The following is a 24,630-nucleotide window of genomic DNA, read 5'->3' as shown; positions in this document are numbered from 1 at the left end:
CCTTCCTCGGGCTGGGCTCCTGAGAGCTCAGAGGCCCAGTTCCTGGCAGGCTTCCTCCCATTCAACAAGGAGCAGGCAGAAATCCTGTACAACCACATTCAACCTCAAACCTACATTTAACTTAGAAATTCACCCACTAACACCAGGGATGGACCAGGTCTCTTCTTTCTTCTTTGAACCAGGTATGGAATAAGCAGCTAGTCTTTTAGACTGAAGGTTCATTTTCTCCTTGTCAGAAGGAATTAGACTGTTGCTGGGACAGGTTTCACCTGGACCTTCTGAAAGGGCCTTTTTCTGAAATTAAGCACCAGGGCCAGGATAAAGGGACCCACAAATGCCCCACTTTTCAGCAAAGGAATGCATTTACTGGTGAAGAGGGAGCCTGGCTCCATCTCTGCAGGACCTGACTGGATCACTATGCTGGAGGGTCCCAGGACAGATGGATGAGCAGAGAAAATGGGTAGTAGCCACGTGGGAAGGGGTCTCCCTGGCTTCAGGATTTGCAGTTAGCCAGTCTCAATGCCCTCAGGGAGCTCCACCACCACCGGGGCACAGTCCTCAGGCTCCGAAGCAAAGTCCCATCGGAACTTCTTCGTCAGGTGGGCTTGGAACTTCTCCGCCTTCTTCCTCAGGGTGGCATCCACAGCAATACTGCAGGCAGAAGAAAAGAAAACCTACGGAGAACAGAGGGAAAGTCACTCCTGAGAACAGGGGCCCTAAAAGCTGTGGAAATTTCCTCCTAGTGTTCGGCTCTCTGGGGCAGTAGATCAGCTGCTGCTGGCACAGTCCCAGGACACCTGCTATGCACCCCCCAAAACCAAGAAGGAAGACATTGGAACGGGACTGGAATGGAAAATTACCATGCTGGGCACAGATGCCCCATGAAAGTAAGGCCACCAGTGTTACCACTACTGCCCACCTGGGCAGGGGGGCAGGAGGGCAGGGGAAGGGGACAGGATGGGTAAGAGCTACAAGGCACCTGGGCAGTAACACAGAAGAAAAGATAGTTATACCAGGTGGTATAAAGAAGTTTGGGGAGACACATAAGCCCCTGAATCCCATAAAGTCCCAGGCCCTCAGCCAACAAGGCTGAATTGCTGCTCTAATCTTCTAAGTGGGCCATAGAATACCAGTTTGAGGCTTCCATTCCTCTTAAAAGCTGTCTTTAATGTTCATTTAAAAAACATTACCATTGTTTAAATTGTGGTAAAATAGACATAGCTACCATTTAAACTATTTTTAAGTGATTAGCCAGTGGCAATAAGTGCATTCCCATGGTGCAACCATCACCAACACTCATCTTCAGAAACGTCTCATCTTCTCCAACGGAAGCTCTACCCAGGAAACCCCAACTCCCTATCATTCCCGTCCCCTGGCTTTTAGCAACACTCTTCTGCTTTCTGTCTCTGACTCTGAGTAGGCTAGGGACCTCATGGAGGAGGAAGTTGATAGCATCTAGTCCTTCTGTGGCTGCCTTATTTCACTTAGCATGTCTTCAAGGTTCATCCATGTTGTAGCATGCATCAGAATCTCCTTTCTTTTCAAAACTAAACAGTAGTCAGGCGTTGGTGGAGCACACCTAGAGGCAGATGGGTCTCTGTGAGTTCAAGGCCAGCCTGGTCTACAAAGTGAGTTCCAAGATAGCCAGGGCTACACAGAGAAACCCTGTCTTGGAAAACCAAAACTAAACAGTAGAGCTAAACATGGTGGTGCACACCTGTAACCCCAGCACTCAGAAGGCTGAGGCAGAAGAAATTCAAGCTCAAGGCCAGCCTGGGCTACATAGTAAGACCCTGTCCCCTGTGCCTCCTCACCCCCAATTCATACATACTTTCAGGAAGGCGTGATTGTGCGCTCTCTGTCTCTCTTTCATATTTTTGTTTTGTTTTGTTTTTTTGAGACAGGGTTTCTCTGTGTAACTGCTCTGGCTGTCTTGGAACTCATTTTGTAGACCAGGCTAGCCTCAAACTCACAGAGATCTTCCTGCCTCTGCCTCCTAAGTGCTGAGATTAAATGTGTGTGCCACCATGCCAAGCTCATATCTTTATATAGACATATTACAATTGTGCATACACACACACACACACACACACACACACACACACACACACACGCACACACATTTTAAAGGTTTTTATTTATGTATATGTTTATGCCTCTGTGTCTGAGTACGTCCATACTCATGCAGGTACCTGCAGAGGCCAGAAGGTGGTGCTGGATCCAGCCCTGCAGCTAGAGTTGTAGGTGGCCATGAGCTGCCTCACATGGATGCTGGGAGCTGAACTCAGATCCTCTGCAGTTAACCCCTAATCCACCTCCTTCAGCCTCTGGTAGTCCACATTCTATTTGCCATTCACCTGTCAACAGCCATTTAGGCTGTTTGCATTTTAGGTATTGGGAATAAAGCTGCCATGAATATAGCTGTACAAATACTTGAGTCCCTGCTTCCAGATCTTTGAGTGCAGACCTAGATGGAACTGCTACACCTTATGGCAACTTCCTTTGCTGGCCACTATTTCCACAGCAGTGGACCACAGTACATCACTGCCGGCAGAAGACAGGGTCCAGTTCTCTGCGGCTGCTCAACACTCTTCTGCTTTGCTTACTTTTTATCTCTGAACAACAGCCATTCTGATAGATCTGGGTGCTATCTCACTGTAATTTTGATTTGCATTTCTCTAGTGATTAGTGATATTAAACATGTTTTCATGAGGTTATTAGCTATTTGTATATTTTCTCTGGCCAAATGTCTACTCAAGTCTTTTGCCTGTTTTTAAGTTGGGCTGTTCAATTGTTGAGTTACAGTAGTTCTTCATACATTCTAGATATTGAGCCATTATTCTGATTTCCCCGTGAACTGTTTCAGCTAATACAAACACGGGTAGAGGAATAGAAAGACATTTTCTACACATTTGAAAGGCCATTCCAGTTCCTTATAAGAATAACAGCAAACCCGAGCCCACCTCCACCACAGCCGCTGCTGCCGCCGCCGCCGCCGCCGCCACCGCCACCTCTACCACCTCCACCATCACCGCCTCCACCGCCTCCACCGCCACTGCCACCTCCACCACCTCCACCACCTCCACCACTTTCTTCTTCTTGTTTTTTTTTTTTTGAGACAGGGTTTCTCTGTGTAACAGCCCTGGCTGTCCTGTTCTGGAACTCATTTTGTAGTCCAGGCTGGCTTCAAACTCAGAGAGATCTGCCTGCCTCTACCTCCCAAGTGCTAGGATTAACAACCTACTACTTCTTAAACTACTCCACTGTTCAAAAACATTTCAGACACTCAAACTGTACACCCAGCATGCTCTGAGAAAGACATACCAGAATATGGTTTTATTATTCATTTTTTTAAGTAATTTTTTTTTTTTTGAGATAAGGTCTTACTATGCAGCCCTTGCTGGTCTAGCCTTGAGCTCAAAGAGATCAGCTTGCCTCTCCCTCCCCAGTGTTGGAATTAAAGGCTTGTGCCACCACACCCAGCTCAGAATGTGTACTTTAAGGACATGGGGTAGGAGGCTGTTCAATTACCTAAGAGGGAATACAAAGCTTTTTGTCTGCCACCTGTTACCCTACAGGCCTACCCCAGACGTGGCCACAGGGCACAAGCGTCTCTGATTGAGTCACCTCCGGTTGTAGCTGGCCTACACAGCACTATGGAGGACAGCAAGTTCCAGGCAGCTTGTCTGACAAAGGAAACAGTTCTACTCTGCAGCTGATTCCCAGGGGCAACACCAACCTCTCTACAGTCTGTTAGCAGGAGTGAGGCTCATTCTCTGTGAGCCACAGGGACGGCAGCAGAGGCAGAGTGACTGGAGATGGGTAGGAGGCAAGTGTTACGGAATTTGGCTTACCCAGAGAACTGAATACAGGAGTGGGGAGCGTAACTGCAAGAAAGAGCCAGAGCAGTAACTCACGGGAGCGGCTGCATGATCTTGGCAGTAAAAGCTCCTCTGTGCTTCCCTGAGCCCAGGGTCACCTCACTGGTCGCCTCAATCTCACTGACGTCACAGGCTGTTTACTGCTGATGTCATCCAAGAGTGAAGCAATCCAAAACAGTGACCCACTCATACGTGCATTCTGCACTTCCGGGATTCAGACACAGAACTTACTGACCGCACAGGAGAACGAAGACAAGCATGGGCTCGAGGAACATTAATTTACGGACCTTCTGCACAGTCCCTGGCACCAAATAACTGTCCGTTATGTGATGGTGCTGGAAAAAAGGCTGATCCTAGAGATGAGCTGCACACCAGGCCCCAGAATGCTGCTGGCTTCTGTGACTCTTTCAAGGGCCCAGGCTAAAATGAACTGCTCTGAACTCTGTTCCTTTAGCACTGGGCCTGGCTTCCCCAATGGCATTTTTCATATTGTCTTATATCACAGTGGTCCGTGCCTTAAAGAGTAGGGACCAAATCATACTTACCAGTGTATCCAACACAGCATGCCACCCAGAGCCTGGCACAGAGTTAAGGCCCACAGGAGCTCACCAAACAGTAAGTACAACACACAGATTTGTGTTGCACTTGGCAATAGCCGGAAGTGAGAGGCTGGAACAAGCTGCGCTCAGAGTCATCACCCACCTTCCCCACCTACCTTCCGAACATTCCTGAGAGTAAAATCAACTACAAGTGGGTACAAGCGAAGCCTTTGGTCTTTTTTTTTTAAGCTTCTAATCTGAAAAGTGTTTCGTCCTTTAACTTGTCATTTAACTCTTTACTACAAGCCTGGCAGGTTGGAGGGCAGGAAATTACCAATTCCACTGTAGAGATGAGGATGCTGGCTCACCACACCGTACTCAGCATGCTCCAACCAAGCAGGCACGGTCAATCTTAGAGTTTCCACTACGACCTTCTTCTATCTCGACAGAGCAAATGCGTCCCTGACACTGAACCTCCGTCCAGCCCTGTGAGTGCTTCTGCAACTGTCCCCAGGTCTCCAGAACCTGGGCCACAGACCACAAGGAATTTCACTTTTTTCTTTTTTTCTTTTTGGTTTTTCGAGACAGGGTTTCTCTGTGTAGCTTTGCACCTTTCCTGGAACTCGCTCTGTAGCCCAGGCTGGCCTCGAACTCAAAGAGATCCACCTGCCTCTGCCTCCCAAGTGCTGGGATTAAAGGCGTGTGCCACCACCGCCTGGCTAGAAATCTTTACTTGATTTTACCTTAGAGAACAAAGTAACTAGATGATTACTAAGTTTTTTTTTTTTTTTTTTTTTAAAGAAAACATAGAATTAATCTGAAGATAAAAGAACCAGGATAAGCTGGGCGGTAGTGGTGCACGCATTTCACTGTATGCAAAGTATACTTAAGTGAAGTTGGTTTATAAAAGCGAAATTCAGCCAGGCAGTGGTGGCGTACGCTTTTAATCCCAGCACTTGGGAGGCAGAGGCAGGCGGATCTCTGTGAGTTTGAGGCCAGCCTGGGCTACAGAGTGAGTTCCAGGACAGGCTCCAAAGCTACACAGAGAAATCCTGTCTCAAAAAAAAAAAAAAAAAAAAATTCTAACTCCATAGAAAAATGAGTGATCTTAATTTTGGCTGATTAAGCTTGGATTTTTTTTTTAAAAAAAAGACTTTTAAAACAGGATGATCACATTCTGCAAATGAATGGATTTATCTAAAATAAAGAAACATGGGCCAGGCAAGTTGGCACATGAACTTAATCCCAGCACTAGGGAGGCAGAAGCAGGTGGATCTGTAAAAGCCAGACTGGTCTATAGAGTGAGTTCCAGGCCAGTCTAGGCTACATAGTGAGATCCTGTCTCAAAACAACAACATCCCAAAAACCAAATAAAATAAAAATAAAATCATGGCCACTACATGTTTTTCTTCAAATATAGAAAAAGTACCAACACTTTAATCATTAAGTCTATTATGAAATTAAAACAAAAAACTCTCCGTTCATAAACATGAAAGCTTTTAAAGAGCAAAGTTCAGTGACTGCAATATACATCCAGTCACGCCCCACTGAGAAAGTGAGACATCACAGAGGGCAGCTGAGCCTGTCTTATCCTACATTTTTTCAGTAGGCCGAAACAGAAGCTTACTTAAAAAAACAACAAAAGCCCTCAGGTGATTGGCTTACAAATGAAACTGGCCAGAACACTTGTTATCACTATAACTGAGGCAAGCGGTTTCACAGGCAAGACCGCACGCTGCGGTGGTGAGCAAGGAAGCGAAAGCTCCAGGAATCACGTCTTCTTTTAAGACAGGTTCTCTGTGGAGTCCTGACTGTCCAGGAACTTGTTTGTTTTTGTTTTGTTTATTTCAAGACAACGTTTCTCTCTATAACCCTGGCTGTCCTGGAGCTCACTCTATAGATCAGGCTGACCTTGAACTCATAGAGATCCCCCTGCCTCTGCCTCCCAAGATCTGCGATTAAAGGCGTGCACTAGCATACCTGGCCTGTCTTCTTTAAATTTTTTTCTAAAAATGACATTTACTTAATTTAGTGTGCATGTGGAGGTCAGAAGACAATCTGCAGGGGTCAGTTTTCTCTTTCTACCATGTGGGGCCCTAGGATCAAACTTAAGTCGACAGGCTCCATGGCAAGCACCTTCACCTGTGAGCTATCTCAACAGCCTGGAATTATGTCTTCCGAAGTCAGTTCAGAAAACCTGGGCTGCTTCATCTGGAGCTATAATTATATATAGGAGACACGTATATAGCCCTACAGTAGGCTTCAAATCTAAATCTCAGCCTGGCCATCTCTTTTGTATGAGTGGGGACAAAAACACAAGGCCGGTGCCATCCACATGATGGGGCTGTATACCCAACTTCTTGCATTGTTTTGAGGGCTAAAGGAGACGATGCATATTGAGCAAATAAAAGCCACAGTCATGGCAGGAGGAGGTAGGTACATTTATCTATTAGAAATGTTTATGATATGAAGTTGAAAAGATGGCTCATTGGTTAAGACCACTGGCTGCTCTTCCAGAGGATCCAGGTTCAATTCCCAGAACCCACATGGTAGCTCACAACAGTCTACAACTCCAGTTCCAGAGAATCTGACACCCTCTTCTGGTCTCCATGGGCACTAGTCACACAAGTGGTGCAGAAACATACATGCAGGCAAAACACCCATACACATAAACATTAAAGACATCATTGAGACTAGGGATGTAGCTCGGTTGGTAGAGTATGTCCATCACAGGTACAAGTCCTAGGCTGCATCCCCAGCACCACATCACCTGCACATGGTGGCACATGCCACTAAACCTAGCACTTGGGAGGGAGAGACAGAAGGACCAAGAGTTTAAGATCATGTATCTACATAGTGAGTTTGAGTCTAGCATGAGATACATAAGACCCACCTGTTAGCATTTAGGCATCTGTACTGGCCTGCCCTTAGGGTCCTGACAGGATATACCTCAGCTGCAGCCTCTTGTGGGCATTAGCTAGTTTCCTTATGAAAGGTGGCCTTGCCCACCGCCTGTCTCCTTTCTCTTTTCCCTTCCTCGTCCCCAGGGACCGGTCCCTGCCCCTTCTCTTCCCTCCCCTCAATAAACCTCCTACGTGGGCCCTGATGTGTGGTGTGACTCCTTCCCACTGTTTTTAAAACACAACATCGGTTCCCTGACTGGGAAGGCTTTCCTGGCAGTTTGTAACAGGATGGAACCCTGGAACCTGGTCCGCCCGCAACAGCCCTACTTTTCCACCTAACAGATCGGATCGCTGGGACTTTCAACACCAACAACTGGTAAGCCCCCCACTTCTGGCCATTTCCCACGAATGAGGCTTTGTTTCTCAAGCACAGTCCTCACGTTCTAGCTTTTCTCGAAGTCCTGGTACCAGGCAACTAACTATGTCTTCCTCGGGTTCCTAGCCCATCGGACGACAGTCCACTGAGCAGCTTGCGCCTTCTTGTCGGTCCTCGCTGAATTTCTGGGGCGCTGGAGATTCCAGCCCTTGGACCTTCTCTACCTCACTCATGAAAATGTGCCTGCCTCCATGAGGGCTTAACTTACCCGCCTTTGCAGTCAGACTTGGTCCTATGTACCAGTCAAAATGGCTGCTCACCAGCACTCCATATCCTGGTATTTCACAGGCCCTTTGCAGCTTCTGCCAGCCATCCGGTAGATGGAAGGGGTACCCTGCTCTCAAGCTTTCTCTTACTAAGTCCCTTCTCCACGGCAGCTTTTCACTCATTCACTCTCCCGCTCCCTCTCCCTCACACTTGTAACAAATCTGCTTTCTCATTCACCAACAGCTCTGCTTTCCATTCAATACCAACGATTCGGTCTCTGGTGGGGCCACCTGCCTCTGACCACTCCCCTAGATGTGAGGCTTTGTTTCTCAAGCATAGTCCTCTCCTTGCCTTCTGGCTTTTTTCAAAATCCTGGTACCAGGCGACTGTGTTTCTCTCGGGCTCCTAGCCCTCGGTCCCTGTTCTCGTGTGACGGAGCACTGAACAGCTTGTGCCCACTTAATCTGATCCTCCCTGGATCCCTGGGACGCCAGAACATTCAGGCCTTTGGATCTTCTCTCTGCCTCATCCTTGGGAACTGTGTCATATACCTCTTCCCTCCCATTGGGATGTCTTTTGGAGACCCACTGACCATTCTTTGGACCAGGCAGTTGGGGAATTGAGAAAGAATTCTCCACTTTCTTCCCTTTTTTTGCTCTAAGACTCGCTTGTGTGTGTCTGCTCTTCCTCCCTAAATGTTCTGTTTGCTGAAACGTGCGAATCAGAGATGGAGAAGCCAGCTTCGTCTTGCTCAGCACACACCGGTTCTCCCTTTCTATTTACTCAACTCCTCTTTAATTCTGTGTGTATGTGCATGTAACTACTAACAGCAGCCACGTGGCTCTCTCCATCTTGGATGATGATCTCATCATGATTTCTTGTGAGCTCCAGGGAGTCGACTTGGATCCACCTCAAACAGTATCTTGCCGGGTCCAAGCAGTGCTGGACGGTTCCAGAGAGCCTGGACAGCAAAGTGAAACAGCCAGCTACCTCAGGACATGGCCAGCACCCTAGTTTTCTCAGGTCCCTCAAAGATGATCGATGCCCCCCCCAGGCCAGCAGGAAGCAGTCTCAAGAACATGGCACCCTCATCCCCGCCTCATCTGCTACCCTTTCTAACTCCTCACCTTTTTATAATAAGCAAAAGGGAGGATTGTTAGCATTTGGGCATCTGTACTGGCCTGCCCTTAGGGTTCTGACAGGATATACCTCAGCTGCAGCCACTAAGAGCACTCCCTGTGTGCATTCCCTATGTTTCCTTATAAAAGGCGGGCCTTGCCCACCTCCAATCTCCTTTCTCTTTCCTTTCCTCATCCCCAGGGACCGGTCCCTGCCCTCTTCTCTGTTCCTTCTTTCTCCCCTTCCCCTCAATAAACCTCCTACATGGGTCCTGTTGTATGGTGTGACTCCTTCCCACTGTTTTTAAAATACAACATCACCCATCTCAAAAACAAGACAAAACAAAAATTAACTACAGATATACTTGTTAGAGATGACACCCAGAACAGTGATAAGGCACAAAGCTTGCTTGGAATGCATCTACAGCTATAAAAATCCCAGATCTCCTAACACCATGGTTATATGACTATATGCCTAAATACTATGCAACTGGTAGTTAGAATCCTTATTTTGTGCATAACTCTTTCCAACACACTATTAATTCCAGATTATCTTTTCATTGACTTTAAGCAAATTATGGCGAGTTAAGTTACTTTAAATGAAAGAAAAAAAACTTTCTGTGAAACAAATCATTTTTTTTCAAGCTAAATCCAAGGGATTTGTAAAAGCCAGTAGCATTTATTCAAGTGTCTCACTTGGGAAATTTGGAGGAAAAAAAAAATCAATGGCTGAGGTCATACAGGACTGACTTCATGCACACTAATATGGCTGTCTTTAATGTCTTGAAATGCTCACACAAGCCAGCTCCTCTCCACAGACAACAGACAGTTATGCCCCTAAGCAAGGAAGCCAGCTCCACCTGACTAGCTGGGGAGAGAGCAGGCAGCAAGCTGAGGAAGCTTTTAAGGTCTGATTCATTCAGTCACACACATCCCAAGTGAGTGCCTTTGCGTGGGGGATCAGATTCTCACTGCCAAGACATAAAAAAAAAAAAAGTTTTATAATATCCTAGCCCACACTGTACCTTTTGAAATATCGATGTCCCTCACATAAAGCTCTTCCAGAACCCCTCAAGCCCCTCAGACATTAACCCCAGCCAGAATCCTTCATTCCTTCTTTGATGTATGAAATGCCCTTTGTTAGACTTTACTGTTACACCTATATTTACATTGCCAAAGGAATGATCAATGCTTTACACGTAAAACAAGCAGTAACACGGGTCAAATGGTAGGTGTTGACAATAAACAGTGAGAAAAAAATGCAGGCTCATGGCTCTTTGGGGAATGCTGTATTAACTTCAAGTTAGCGGCAAGTACAGAACAGGCTAAGAGTATTCGGAGGAGGCAGAGCTAAGGGATGTACGGCCAAGGACATGACAGGCTGTGGAGAATCAGGTTCAGTCCAGAAGGTATGAAATTATGAGGTTCTAGAGAACATTCTGGAAAACATGCTTACAGTTAATAGTGCTTTGCACATTTTCAAATGTGCTGAGATGAAATCAGACTCCAGTGATGTGCTTTTTACAACTGAAACAAAGGAAGTCTAGGCAGTGTTCATGGGTATAGTTCCGGTTGTTTGGACTGCTAGGACCACTTGCCTAGGAAGGAATTCAAAGCTGGCCTCAGAAAAAAAGACTAAAACAGCATGGCCCGTCTGGGAACTTGCTGTGCACAGACCCTGACACTACCTTGATAGTGAAACAGCAGCTAGAGAACAGGCTAAGAGCCAAGTAACAAGGAGCCTTGGGGCCAAGGGCGGCACATTTAACTTTCCTAGTAAACAGGGGAGCCACAGAGAAATAGGATCAGAGCCGCACTTTGGAGCAACAGAGGCAGCAGTGTGGGAAGCAGATGGTTTAACAAGGTAAGCATGGAGGCTGATCAACTCTGATGGAGTCTAGAGGAGACCAAAGAGCCCCAGCTAGCACAAGGTAAGAGGGCAGGTAACACCACTATTTGGAATTCTCTAGTTAATTCGTCTGTTTACTTCCTGCTGTCAGGGACTCTGACACTCTTGCTCAGCTATAGTCTCAATTCTAGAACAAAATCTTGTATACAGCAGGTGCTCAGCTAGTAAATCCATAATCAATGAACCTTGAAGACAGGAACTCCAGCTAAGTCTTGTCTGCATTCCTCAACAACTGAAGTAGAATGATGTATGTAAAGGGTGCTCAAAAACATTTACTAGTGCACTATTTTAAAGGCATATGTCCTGAACATTCTCAAATAATGACATCAGCTAGTATAGCTCGGCAGTAGAGTGTGAGACCCTGGGTTTTATTCCCAGTACCACATAAACTGGGTGTGTTTGGCACACACCTGTAATCCCAGGACTTGGGAGGTGGACAATGGAGGATCTGAAATTCAAGGTCACACTTGGATCATTGGGAGTTTGAAGCCAGCTGGAGCTAGAGAACTTGTCTAAAAACAAATCAAATGACATCAAATGTCTTGTCCAGGGGGCTCTCACACCATCAGCACTGCGCAACCCGCACACATGGGCATCACACAATCCAGCTGGGCTCCTGGTATTTTGAGATCACTGTTGCAACCCGAGCCAGCAATACCATGGCCTTGCTGTGCTGGCGTGACGGCATCCACTCACATCATGAGGGCAGCACGTCACCCCCTAGACTGCATCGCTCCCCATGGCTGCAGCTACCAATGGAGGCCAGTTAGCAGTTTATGACTCTCACACTGCCTGGCAGCCCAGTGACTTTGTGAGGAGGGTCCTCACAGAGGAGGACTAGAGATTTAACTTCTCTGCTCCATAATGAACAGAAAAGGGCATTTAATTCTTCTGAAGTAGAACATGCCAGGCTCAAGCCATCATTTGACAGACACATCACCACAGTCTGCCCAAGTCCTCCAAACACCAGACTCTCCAGGTAACTGCCTGCTGCCTAATTACAGACTCATCCAATAGCATGGCAGTTTTGGAAAAGTGTTCTCTGCCTCTGAGAAACAACATCCACAGGATTTTGGGGGTGCGGGGGTGGGGGGTGGGCATGGGAAATCTATGCTGTATTCATACCTTGGGGTTCCAAACTTCTATGCAAATCCTGACTTCCACTTTCCAGTGGAAAGTAAGTCAATCATTTAACCTCTCTCTCTCTCTTTTTTTTTTTTTTTCATTTGAAAAGTGAAAATGATTTGGTCTGTCCAACAGGGTTCTGGGGAGCTAACATGTGATGGTTCATCTCGATTGCTAACCTAAGACAGATCAAGAATCACCTCGGAGAAGGGTCTCTGGGCATGCCTGTGGGGACTTGGTTGATTAGATTAACTGAGGCATACAGATCCACCCACCAGTCGCTAGGCTAGGATCCTGGAATATAAAAAAGAAGCCAGTGAGTTAAACACAGGCCATCACTGCTCTCTGCTTCTGAACTATGGATACAATGTGGGCGGCTGTCCCCAGCTCACCACTACAGAATACTATTCTCTTTTAAGTGGCTTTTGTCAGGTTATTTCATCACAGCAACAGAAAAACTTAGACATCACATGATACAATAAATATGGTGCCTGCTACCCAACAGCATTAACAAATACTAGTTTCTTCTGTGGGTGGGGATGAGAGCACAGTGAGGAACAGCTTGCATGGAACAGGCCTCCTGGGGCATCACACACAGACAAGAAAGACATTGGTGGTACAGAAGCTATGCAAACGGACAACTGTGTCTGCCTCTGCTACACCAGAGAAAGTTACAAAATGTGAGTGACAGAGGCTGTCCCCAGTACATAAAGGAAACTAATCTGTTTGCCAAGGGAGGAAATAGCATAGGATGAAGATTCTAAGTTGTTTGAAGCTCCTTCCCTAATTACCACTCATAATGAAAATTTAATTGCCAAGTTAAAAGCAAATTTCACTTTTTCTGTCAGAGAACCTCTGCAGAAACTGGCACATTTTGTTTGAACAGGAAATCAAAGTTACTTTAATGCTTAAATGAGATCTAAGGAGCTGCAGATGTTTCTCTGGGAATAACGAGCTTCAAAACTCTGCCTTACTAGGCTGCAGCAACTCCCAGCTTCAGGAGACCTAGAACTGCTCGAGCTGGTGCTCCGGTTTACTGTGGGTTATCTAGCCCCCATGGGTTCATGCCTTGGAAGCTGCATGTGTTTGGTGACGCTAAGAGGCGAGGCCTGGTGAGAGGTTCCTAGCTCACCGGGTAGTGCTCTGGGGTTCTTTGGTTAGTTCCTCACAGAGGTTGTCACCAGCAGTCACCAGCCTCCAAAACCGTGAGCTAAACCAACCTCTGCTGGGACTGCGAGATGGCTTACTGGATAAAAGCCCTTGCCGCACGCACAGCATGCTGACCTGAGTTCAATCCTCAGAACCCACACGACTCCCAGAAGCTGTGCTCTGACCTCCACAAGCACCCATGGCACCCACTAATTTTACGAAACAAAAAATAAATGAATAAACGCCTTTATTTCAAAGCAGACTGCCTCAGTTACTTCCTTACCGTAATAAAAAACTGGTAACACAGCGAGGTAACTAGGTAGGTGGAAAGGATTTGAATTCTAAGTACCCAGTGCTAGGCCAGAGAGAGGATCTCTGACACAGAGGTGCTTACAACACAGTAGATAGAGAACCAGGAAACATCTCCAGGTTAGGAAGTACACTCAAGAAACATTAGGGTCATGGAAAAACAGCAAGAAAGAAAGAGGTGACCTTGCTGAGGGTGCTCTCACACGTGTGCCTGCCTGCTGACCAACCTACGTGTGTCAGCCCAACCCAGTCTGCTCACCTGTAAGGTGCTGGTGAGGAAGTTGTCCTGCGAGACAATGTCCACAAAGAAGTCGGCAGGGATCTCACCGAGCTGGTGGTACAGGATGGAGATGAGGCTGACGTACAGCATATGGTGCTTCCCCATGGCGGCTTCTGACCGACACAGGAGGTTCAGGAGTCGCTTCCAGTGTTCAAACGCCTCATACACATTGCCCAGCAGGAAGCACACGAAGGCAAACTGGAGTTCACCTATGAGGTACAAGAAGAGCTAAGATTCTCACAGCAAGCTACACCAGCTGACACTCCCCACATGATTTACAATGCCATCATTTCCACGAGACCTCGGCAACAGGGAGCCTTGTATCCCTGTCACTCCAACAGAACTTAGGATGGGAGTCTGCACCCAACAAGCACTCAGAAAACATTATTGCTCAACTGCTAAAAATTCAAACCATGGGACACCAAACTGTGGCTAGATATTTACACAAAAACGGGTCACAAGAAAAGCGGTAATACTACATGTCTGGCACTTTAGGAGGTGGACCCTAAACGTATCCATCAGAATTACTAACAGATCTCATTAAAAGCAAAGCTGCCCAGAGCTAGAGAGGTGGCTCAGGGATTAAGAGTATTTGCTACTCTTCCAGAGGACCCAAGTTCAGTTCCTAGCACCCACTACAAGCATCTTACAACTACCTGTGACTCCAGCTGCAGGAGATATGACAACCTCGTCTGGTCTCAACCTGCATACCTGCACTCATGCAAATACCCACCACAGACACAGACACACAGACACACAGACACACACACACGCAGGGGCATAATTAAAAATAATAGAATAAATCCTAAAACTTTAAAAAAAGAAAGTAAGTAAAGCTGCCCGTTTGTCAACTAAAAGATTTTGGTTAAGTAGAGATGATGGACTCCAGAATTGGTAAAAACTGGGGGCTGAAGAGATGGTTCAGAGGTTAAGAACACTGGCTGCTCTTCCAGAGGTCCTGAGTTCAATTCCCAGCAACCACGTGGTGGCTCACAACCATCCGTAATGAGATCTGGCACCCTCTTCTGGCCTGCAGGGATACATGCAGACAGAACACTGCATACATAATAAACAAACAAACAAACAAACAAACAAATAAATAAAATCTTTAAAAAACAAAACAAAAAACCCCACAAGATCAAAGCAAAGTATTTTACAATCAACTCTGAACATTTCCATGTTGCTGAAACGGTCACCTCTTAGTGGCTCGTATTCTAAGCTTCCCATGAATATAGGTGACATGACCCACTGTTGGCTGGTGAAAAGCCGCATTACACACCATACTCAGTCCTCAGCCCAGTCCCTCCACGTCATCAGAGAAGGCATTTTAAGATGAGGTCAAGGGCATGCCCAAGACCGTGTAACTATGTTTTGAATGATGGAAAGCTAGATCAGATTGATGCTGGGTAGAAACATTTCTAGGGACTACCACAGCAGGAAGTTCCTAAATTCCTATTACCAGTCAGCTTAGTTTTGTTTATTTACTCACAGGGCTCTGATGTTATCTCTGAGCAGCCTAGTGGCTAAGAGCATGGGCTTTGGAGCCAAACTGCCTGGATTCGAATCCCAGCTCTACTATTTAGCAGCAGTGTGACCTAAAGCAAGTTTTGTAATCTATTTATGCCTCGAGTTCCTTATTTGAGAGTTACAATGAAGAGTAAATTACTTACTACAGTGCCTGTTAAACACTTAGAATAATATGGGGCACAAAGTAGCACTCAAAATGCCAGTTCCTTTTCAAATCTCCAATTAGCACCCGTCTCCAACAAAGGCCTGACAATTCGGAAGCCACTGCTCATGTGCAAGCAACTGGGGCAACTGAGCTAGATGCAGCGGTGAGATCTGCAATCCCAGCACTCAGGAGGGGGGGTGGGGGAACCATGGACACTGCAAGTTCCAGGCCATCCAGGGTTACAAAGCAAGACCTTGACTCTAATAAATGAACACACTCACATTGACTCACCAAACACATTCTCCCTGGCTTCAAAGGTAGCCATATATTTAAGACATATATATATATATATATATATATATATATATATATATATATATGCCATATATATATATATATGCCATAAAAACACTGAATCAGCCAGTCGTGGTGGTACATGTCTTTAATCTCAGCACTCGGAAGGCAGAGACAGGCAGATCTCTGTGAGTTTGAGGCCAGGCTGGTCTACAAATCGAGTTCCAGGACAGCTAGGGATGTTACACAGAGAAATTTATATTAATTACATTAATTATATTTATATTACTATGTCATGCATTAAGATGTATCCATTAAAATGTCCATTGTATCATCAGTCAGCCAAGGATATAAAAAGGTCTCTAACCAAACTTTTCAACAACCTCCACCAACAGGAAACTATGTAAATACCCTGGACAATTTAACAGAACACAGGACAGGCGTTAAAGGTGTAACAGGGCCGGGGAGAGGCTCAGTCAGTGAAGTGCCCGTCCTGCAAACGCATGGACCAGGGTCAGGTCCCAGAACCCGAATCACAAAAGCTGGAGTGGTGGTCTAAGTACTCACAATCCCAGCACTGGGGAGGCAAAGTCAGGCAGATGCCTGGAATCTACTCTGGCCTACTCTACTCGGTGAGTTCTAGGTCAGTGAGAGAACCTTCTCAAAAGAAAAAGGCTAGCAGCGCTTAAGAACAACACCGGAGGGAATGACCTTTGGCCTTCATATGTGGCATGTGCATGAACACACACAAACAGCAAGACAAATGTATTCAAGAAATAGAAATAAGATGCCACTTGTCAACCACTGAACTGAAGAAGCCTTCACTAAGAAACCATGCTGAGTGCTGTCAAAAGTGATGAACAGCCTCCTACCCCCTGGTGAGGAGGCAAAATCTGGCAACAAGCACAATCCAACCCTAAGCCGGGGCATAATCACACTCAAGAGTGCTTATTAGGCTAAATGTATAACAGAAGAATAGGAGCATCTTAAGGAGTGACCACCGAGAACTAGTTCTGTAGCTCTGGACACTGAAGAGGTGAGCTGTGACATGAAAATACTTACAGCACATCACAAACGCTTCTCTTTAATCTTGTTTCTATAAAAACTCCATGTGAGCCGGGCGGTGGTGGCGCACGCCTTTAATCCCAGCACTCGGGAGGCCGAGCAAGGCGGATCTCTGTGAGTTCAAGCCCAGATCTCTGTGAGTTCAAGGCCAGCCTGGGCTACAGAGTGAGTTCCAGGAAAGGCGCAAAGCTACACAGAGAAACCCTGTCTCGAAAAACCAAAAAAAAAACCAAAAAAAAAAAAACAAACAAACAAAAAAAAAAAAAAAAAAAAAACTCCATGGGCCCCTAGAATGTAACTGAAGTTTAAAAGACTGAACTCTAAAAGACAAGTGAAATATAACTTATACTTTTTGTTTGTTTTTTGTTTTGTTGTTTTTGTTTTCGAGACAGGGTTTCTCTGTATAGCTTGTGCACCTTTCCTGGAACTCTCTCTGTAGCCCAGGCTGGCCTCGAACTCACAGAGATCCACCGGCCTCTGCCTCCCAAGTGCTGGGATTAAAGGTGTGCACCACCACCGCCCGGCGACAAGTGAAATATATAGAAATACACAGGAAAAAGAGAAAAGGAAGAAAAAATGCACTAAACTGTGAAAATGGTTATTTACGTGGAGTAAATTTTACTTTTGCTTTTGTTCTGTGATAAATACATATTATTTTAAATTAAAGCGAGCAAGCAGCAATAAAAACTGTAACAATTAAAATAAAAATAAAAGTCCTGGTCTAAGCCAGGGAAGGGACCAACATTTTAAGGACTCAAAAGCAAGCTGAAGTGTCAGAAGAGGCTTATGGAACACAGACAGAATTGGCCTAGCAACCAAGAGCCATGGGGCTCTGGTCTCAATGTGACCGCTCTATTGGTCAAATCCCTTCTCTCTACAGAGCTAAGCTATGTCACTGATCACCAAACATGGGATTATGTGCACTGGCTCGTCTAAGATGCTCAAATTATTAGATGGATAGCCAGACAGCCAAACTGCTGGGGCCTTAATATAACTCTCTTGACTTAAAATCTCTAGGCTAAGGGTAAAGACACATATGTATGTTTAATGACTTCTAATGAGTCTACCTCCTTTAAGAGCTCTGAACTAGCTAATCCAAGATGAGCCCTCTATTCTAAAATACCCCCACTAGCCTCCTCCCCCAAAAGTCTAGTTCTTTCTTACCAAGTACATCCTGGGGGTTGCAAGGGAACTGCTTGCTGAGCACAGTCTCGAGGGCGTAGCTCAAGTCCATGCTGTGCCTGGTGATCTCTGCGGGTGTGGCACCTGCTGGGAACATCTGAGTGGGCAACTCGGAGAAGCGGATCTCTGTCCCAGCCCTGGGCTTCATCTCGGGCAGCCGGGCTAAGCCCTCTTGGTAGCTTTTGCACTCAGTACCACAGAGGGGTAGGTTCTGCTCCACTCTGTCCTTGGTGTGCTTCATGGAAAGCACGGGCAGGACATCTGAGAAGGCGCAGATCTGCCGGCTCTCAGGCTGCAGCTTCTCCACAGTGGCCTCACTGATGAAGTTGGTGAGTGAGATCCATTTCTTGAGTGTAGCATATGGGTAAGGTCCCAGAAACTGGTCTAGCTCAGGGAGATTGGCTCTCATAGCTTCTACTTCAGCCTCTGGAGCTGGAGACAAGTCTACCTCTTCCTGAACCGCATTCCAGCGCAGGACTGTCAGCCCCCGCTGCTTCAGGCTAAGAAAGAAGCCCATCCGAGGGCCCACCTCCCTGGGATTGGCCTTGTCCACAGAGCTGTAGTGGAGGAAGTGGATGCCAGGAGGGATCATCTTCACACCCCGGAACTTGGGCCCCACCTCCCAGGAGTTGTAGTCAATGCCAAACTCTGTCCCCTTGGGCATGTTCAGAATGACCACAGTGGCTCCTTCAAAGAAGAGTTGCTTGGCTAACTCAGGATCCATCTGCAGGGAAGCCATGGGGCCAGTGTTGGGTAACCAAAGGCTGGACTCCTTCTTGACTTCTAGAACAACAGAGAAAAAAGAGAATGAGTGACCAGAGTGTGGGAAAAGGCTACTTCATTTACTGCACATTCTCTACACGCCACATATTGAATTCGATCCCGACAGAATCAACCCCCATAATCCTCATGGCAACACTGCATCTGTCTAACATCTGTCTAACCCTGCATCTGTCCAGGAAAATCAGGATCAATGAGATTTTAGGGTTTTGATTTAAGAAGCAAGAGTCTTCACTCCACCACTTAAAGAAAGGTCACACAGTGCCCAAACGAATGCCCGACTGCTGGTCCTGCTGGCCTGTGTCCACTGCACACTAATCTTAGACTCTGCACTCAAGTCTTTCTCCTAACAGAGGGTAAGGATGGAAAAATATGCATGGCCCACTTTAAAACTAGAACTGTGCTAAAATCATTTTAAGCTACAATTCTATCTAAACCCTGCTACCGGAGAGTACCTTTTTTTTTTTTTTTAAGTTTTTATACAGCATGTATGTCTGCAGGCCAGAAGAGGGCACCAGATATCATTACAGATGGTTGTGAGCCACCATGTGGTTGCTGGGAATTGAACTCAGGACCTCTGGAAGAGCAGCCAGTGCTCTTAACCTCTGAGCCATCTCTCCAGCCCCGGAGAGTACCTTAAGATCTGCCAAAGATGACCAAATCAAATCTGTTACCTAATTTCCCATGAGCACCTAAAATTAACCAAAGGTTTGAGAAGTGGAGAGCTTTTCAAACTCATCAAAAACCTAGTTGAAAGTGAGGGAAAATAAAAGGACTAGTCCCCTTGTTTAAAAACAACTTAGCAGGGTACAGTGGTACACACCTGTATTCCCAACCCTTGGGGGATGGAGGCAGAAGAATCAGGAGTTCAAGGTCATCCTTGATTGCTAGAAACTGTCTCAGAAATACAAATACATAAATACATAGCTTGTCTAATACGCACAAAAAGGAACCTTAGAAATACACACACACACACACACACACACACACACACACACACACACACAAAATCATCTGTGGGAGGCAGAGGCAGGGTGATCAGGGGTTTAAAGCTGTTCTCAGCTACACAGTGAATGAGGCCAGCCTGGAACACACACACTGTCTTAAAAACAAGCAAATAAATAACCACAAAACAAAAACATCTAAAGTCCAGGGAACAAACAACTTCCCAAAGAGCCACAACTCATCCAGAAAAGATTGACATGGCAGGTCTACAGTAAGTATTCGAGGAGGAGCTTAGATTCTTTATTTTGCCCACATTTAAATTCCCTATAAAGACATTTTGATTAAAAACAACATGAGGGGCAGAGTGCTGGCAATCGGCTCGGTAAGTCAAGACACTTGCCCTGTAAGCCTGACAACTCACTTTGATGGCCAGAACCCTCATAAAAGTTGAAGACAAGAGAACCCACAAAGTTGTCTAACCCTCACGTTTGCCATAGCATAAGACACCCCTCCCCATCATGTACTCACATACACACAATATTAAAAACAAAACAACTCTTTGGCACATACTGCCTCTGAGGTTTTTAGAAGAATGGTTCCAACACGAACCAATTTAAGCCAAGCAACTACTTCAACTTCTCCCTAAGTCACTAACTCAACCGACAAACACTCAGATTACCTGCACTACACAGGGTCTTTACTGAACCCCAACAGAAACATCTGCAGAGCAGGACTCCCGACTACCAGGTATTTTCATTTTACACAGAGGTACAAAACATGCCCTCACAACTCACAAACAGAAAAATCGAGTGCTTAACTCATTTTACTCTTTAAAAACAAAACAATATGAAGAAAAAAAATCCTTGTTACAAAAATGTTAGGAACATACTTTATTGTCTTTACTTCAAAACCACAAGAAATGACTCTCAATCAGCACTTTTTTCAAACTGCAAGACATAACTTGAGTTAAGAAATCAGTTTTAAGCCGGGCGGTGGTGGCGCATGCCTTTAATCCCAGCACTCGGGAGGCAGAGCCAGGCGGATATCTGTGAGTTCGAGGCCAGCCTGGGCTACCAAGTGAGTTCCAGGAAAAGGTGCAAAGCTACACAAAGAAACCCTGTCTCGAAAAACCAAAAAAAAAAAAAAAAAAAAAAAAATTCAGTTTTAGACATACAGTTGATCTGAAATAATGAAAAAAGTCATACAGAGGCCAGAAGAGGGTGTTGAATTCTCTGAAACTGCAGTTGGAGATGGTTGTGAGCACCATGAGGGTGGTAGGAACCAAGCCCGGGTCCTCTGGGAGAGCAAGCAGGTCTCTTAACCACCAAGGCATCTCTCCAGCACCAAGAACAGAATCTTTAACCTATTGGAATTTCACAAGTAGTAAGGATGGGTATGATTCCTTGAAGGCTTGTGTTTATATGCACGTGTGGTCATGACATAAAACTCTTTGAGACTGTAGTTCACAGTCAACATCTGAAACATACAAATGGGATGCATTCTTCACGTCCTGCAACACATAAAGACATCTCCTCACCCCATTCACCACCTCCCTAGCTCAGAGAGTACGTGTTCCTCAATGTGCGCGCTCTCTCTCTGGCTTCTCGTGTGGCTTTAGGGAACATAAAATTCTCACTATGCCCCGAAAACCCTGCATGAATTACCCTTGGCAACTCCAGCTTATTTAATACCATCCTCGCTCCCGAGGACTGGTCCAGCCACACTGGCTTCTTTCTGACCCTCAAACCAGAGAAAACTACCCACAGCACTTTGTCAAATAATTTTCCTGACTTTTGTCAAGTGTTCTGTGATTATACTCCGGGTGCCTTACTGTCGGTCCACTCCAGTGACAGGTGTGTGACTTTGTGTGCTTGATCGAGGGCTGTCATAAACACAAGACTTGAGTCCTACGTCCCTAGCACAGACGCGATGCTTAAAAGTTTTATTTAATAAAATACAATATGCATTTAAATAAAGCCAGGAGGTCGGTGGATGACTTACCGGAAGCCACGCAGAGAGGGGATCAGAACCAGATCGAGTGATGATAAGGTCTCTGGTCTCCAAGCTCTACAGATAAAGGGGGAAAAAGTTACTTCGTGGGCGCCGGAGGACTGACGGGTCCTCAGAGAGATAGGCCTCATGAGATACCAGCCCACAAACTCGGCCGGCTCGGAGACAGGGGCCTAATTAAGTGCACTCTGTGATTCTGAGCCGAGAAGCGAGGTGACCTGGTCACACACAACGAAACAGAGGACGAAAGAAGCACCAAGAACCGACACTCACCACATAGCCTCACGCTCCGGCTCCACGGAAACGGGACGGAAGTTCGGCGGCTTTGGCACCGGATAGGTGTTACGGAAAAAGTGGTCCGGCGGAGTCCCAGGTCGCACAAGAAACGGCCCGTGCTCGCAGGTTCCTCCTGATAAAGCACTGCATTTTCTTCTTAGTGTTTCATATTACCGCCTGAATCGTGGATAACAATCTTAATTAAACTACGCACTTTATCCCCTTCCAGAAACATACTCACCAGCCACAGTCCTTTGGTCTCAAGCAGATACGGGTACCAAGGCATGGTCCAGGTGGTGGTTCCCAGTAGCCTCGGCTTCTTTAGCCACATCACTATGCCAGTCACAGTGTCAAAGATGCCCTGTTACCACCCAGTCCCAGCTTCTAGACACACTCATCCCTAGGTAGAGTTTCAGAAACCGAGCCTGTTGCCTGAAGGGAGAACCAGTTCCTTCCACAGCCCACAGCAGTCTGTCTGACAATGATCACCCAGTGTCTTGCAGGCCTAACAGAATACCACAGGCAAACTATAAATGCACATTGAGTAAGGAAACCTGCCTGTCTTTTTCTTCACTATTTCTTTAGAACCTAGCCCATAGCTAGCTATCTTAGATATACTGTGTGTTAATCACTAATAACAATAATATGGTATAGTAAATGACTATTTGCAGGTCTGGCCTTGGGCTAGGTCCCAGAGCCACCAGGAGATATATGTCATATATTGCAAAGAATTGCCTTATGTGATAGTGAGGGCTAGCTAACCAGCACCAAAATTTATAGGGTAGGCCACTTGGACACTAATTCTAATCTTTACACTAACCATAGCCAATGTGTGACACTCCCCTAATCTTGTACTGCTGACTTTACCTACCTGATTTTCTACCCTGTTGTAATCTTGTTTATCTTTGAAGACAGAATTTTTAAAGGCTTCAACCTCTTCTTCAGGTGAGTTTACCAAAACTGGTTGACATCTAAGATGGCTGACAGAGCAAAAGACAAATAACCTCCAACTTCGTTATCATCCTTACAAGTGGCATACTCCAGCACTATGACAGTTGTCAACTAAAAGGACCCATAAAAGCAGTGCCCAAATTGCTGGAAAACCCCTGCCATTCCCAGAAAGGTTACAAGTCCCCCAACTAGCCTCATTTCTTTTGTACTATATCTCCATCTCCCTAGCCCCAATCAGTCAAGAAGTTGATTTGAGTTTATCTCCCATTTCTGTTCCTAACCAAGAAGAAGTCTCCCTTGCTGCTAAATGTGTCTTATTGCCAGTGCTACAATTCTAACAAAGAAAAATGACCCAGGATGGGGATGAAAATTTGGTAATTAGTATTCTCAATCAACAAAAGATTAAGCCGAGGTTCAAAGAATGGCTACAGATCCAGAGAACAGCTAGGATGTAAAACATGATCTAGCTGGAGTTCTGGTCCCTGTGCTGCTGTTCCTTGTCTGTCATACTTCCCCAGTGACAGCTGAATCCATCAATCTGTCCCATTCACAATTTCACAATTCATCTCTTAGGAGGTTGAATCATCTCAGACCAGGCTAGATGGGGCGATCATGGTTAATCACATTGGGCTGCCCCAAGGTTGGCCAGAGGCGATGTTCACCATCAGGCACATCGATCTCAGCCCGCCCTGTCAGTTCCATTTTCCTTGTGAAGCAGTTCAGCTTCCTCCCCTCCCCTCTCCGCTGCCATCTTCGGAGCTGAGCTGTGGTGTGGTCTTTGGGCTTCCTGTTGCAGGCGACTTCGCCATCTTTTCAGAGACTCGGGGCATTTACCACTGGACACAAAAGTTGTAGGATATGAAGATGGTGGCCTGAGAATCTAACTTTGTGAACAATGTTCATCCAAATCACAATGTCTCAACTTTGGCACCATTGGTATTCTTGGTTGCCGATAGTTCTGTGCATTGGAAGTTTAGCAGCAAACTGAGGCTCCAATTCATAGAACACTGGACAACCGTGACACAAAAATGTTTCTAGAAATTGCTTCATCGCCCTCTTCAACCGAAGCTGAGAAAAACATTGATTTAGATGAACTATCCCAGTCATTCCCTGGAGCAGAGAGACTAGTTTTACATGCCCAGGAGGTGTGGGGTCCTAATGTTTGTAAACTAAGTCCTATTCCGGGATCCTAAAGTATCGATCATTAAAAGAAATCTACAAGGAGAGTTCCGGAACACATTCACAGACCTCCTTGTAGCCGTTGCCTTTCACAACAAACAGGACTCTGGAGAAGACTGGGTTCTTTTCACTGTGTAGCTTTCATATCGTTTAATGAACTGGTTTTACAGAGAAAAACAGTAATAGCATCTGAAATGATAGGAAAATGTTCAGAATGTAATTTTTAAAAAGTATTTAGAATGGTATGTACAGATGACTCCGAAAATTAAACGTATGTGGAAAAAAAAAGATTTGTTTTGGCCAGGCAGTGGGGGAGCACACCTTTAATCCCAGCGCTCAGGAGGCAGAAGCAGGCAGATCTCTGAGTTTGAGGCCAGCCTGGTCTACGGTGCGAGTTCCAGGACAGCCAGGGCTACACAG

At 45.9% G+C, this 24,630-nt stretch overlaps 1 protein-coding gene across 2 annotated transcripts; it reads right to left on the bottom strand.

Annotated features, from left to right (window-relative positions):
- On the bottom strand, window positions 1–23,664 carry Aar2 (AAR2 splicing factor). Of its 2 annotated transcripts, none has more exons than XM_059261772.1 (5): window positions 22,078–23,664; window positions 21,796–21,861; window positions 18,052–18,852; window positions 13,836–14,065; window positions 1–651 (listed from the first exon to the last, which is right to left on the bottom strand). In XM_059261772.1, the coding sequence occupies exons 3-5, from the start codon at window positions 18,806–18,808 to the stop codon at window positions 559–561; spliced, it is 1,080 nt and encodes a 359-aa protein (XP_059117755.1). In that variant the 5' UTR covers window positions 18,809–18,852; window positions 21,796–21,861; window positions 22,078–23,664; the 3' UTR covers window positions 1–558. The 2 variants fall into 2 exon arrangements, with proteins under 2 accessions (XP_059117755.1, XP_059117754.1); XM_059261771.1 differs by having other exon boundaries at window positions 1–674; window positions 22,078–23,651.
- Window positions 23,665–24,630: the final 966 nt, after the last annotated feature.

This window comes from Peromyscus eremicus, chromosome 4, assembly GCF_949786415.1.
Source record: "Peromyscus eremicus chromosome 4, PerEre_H2_v1, whole genome shotgun sequence".
NCBI classification, from domain to species: Eukaryota; Metazoa; Chordata; class Mammalia; order Rodentia; family Cricetidae; genus Peromyscus; species Peromyscus eremicus.
The sequence above is the reverse complement of the archived record's forward strand: the minus strand, read 5'-3'. Positions and strand labels throughout refer to the sequence as shown.

What these genes read in the sequence shown, in the direction of transcription:
- Aar2 (XM_059261771.1), bottom strand. Translation starts at nt 18,808, where the DNA reads ATGGCTTCCCTGCAGATGGATCCTGAGTTAGCCAAGCAACTCTTCTTT. An exon ending in CAACCCCCAGGATGTACTTG is followed by an intron (nt 14,066 to 18,051) that starts GTAAGAAAGAAC and finishes TGTACCTCATAG; the next exon opens with GTGAACTCCAGTTTGCCTTC. An exon ending in TCCTCACCAGCACCTTACAG is followed by an intron (nt 675 to 13,835) that starts GTGAGCAGACTG and finishes TGTTCTCCGTAG; the next exon opens with GTTTTCTTTTCTTCTGCCTG.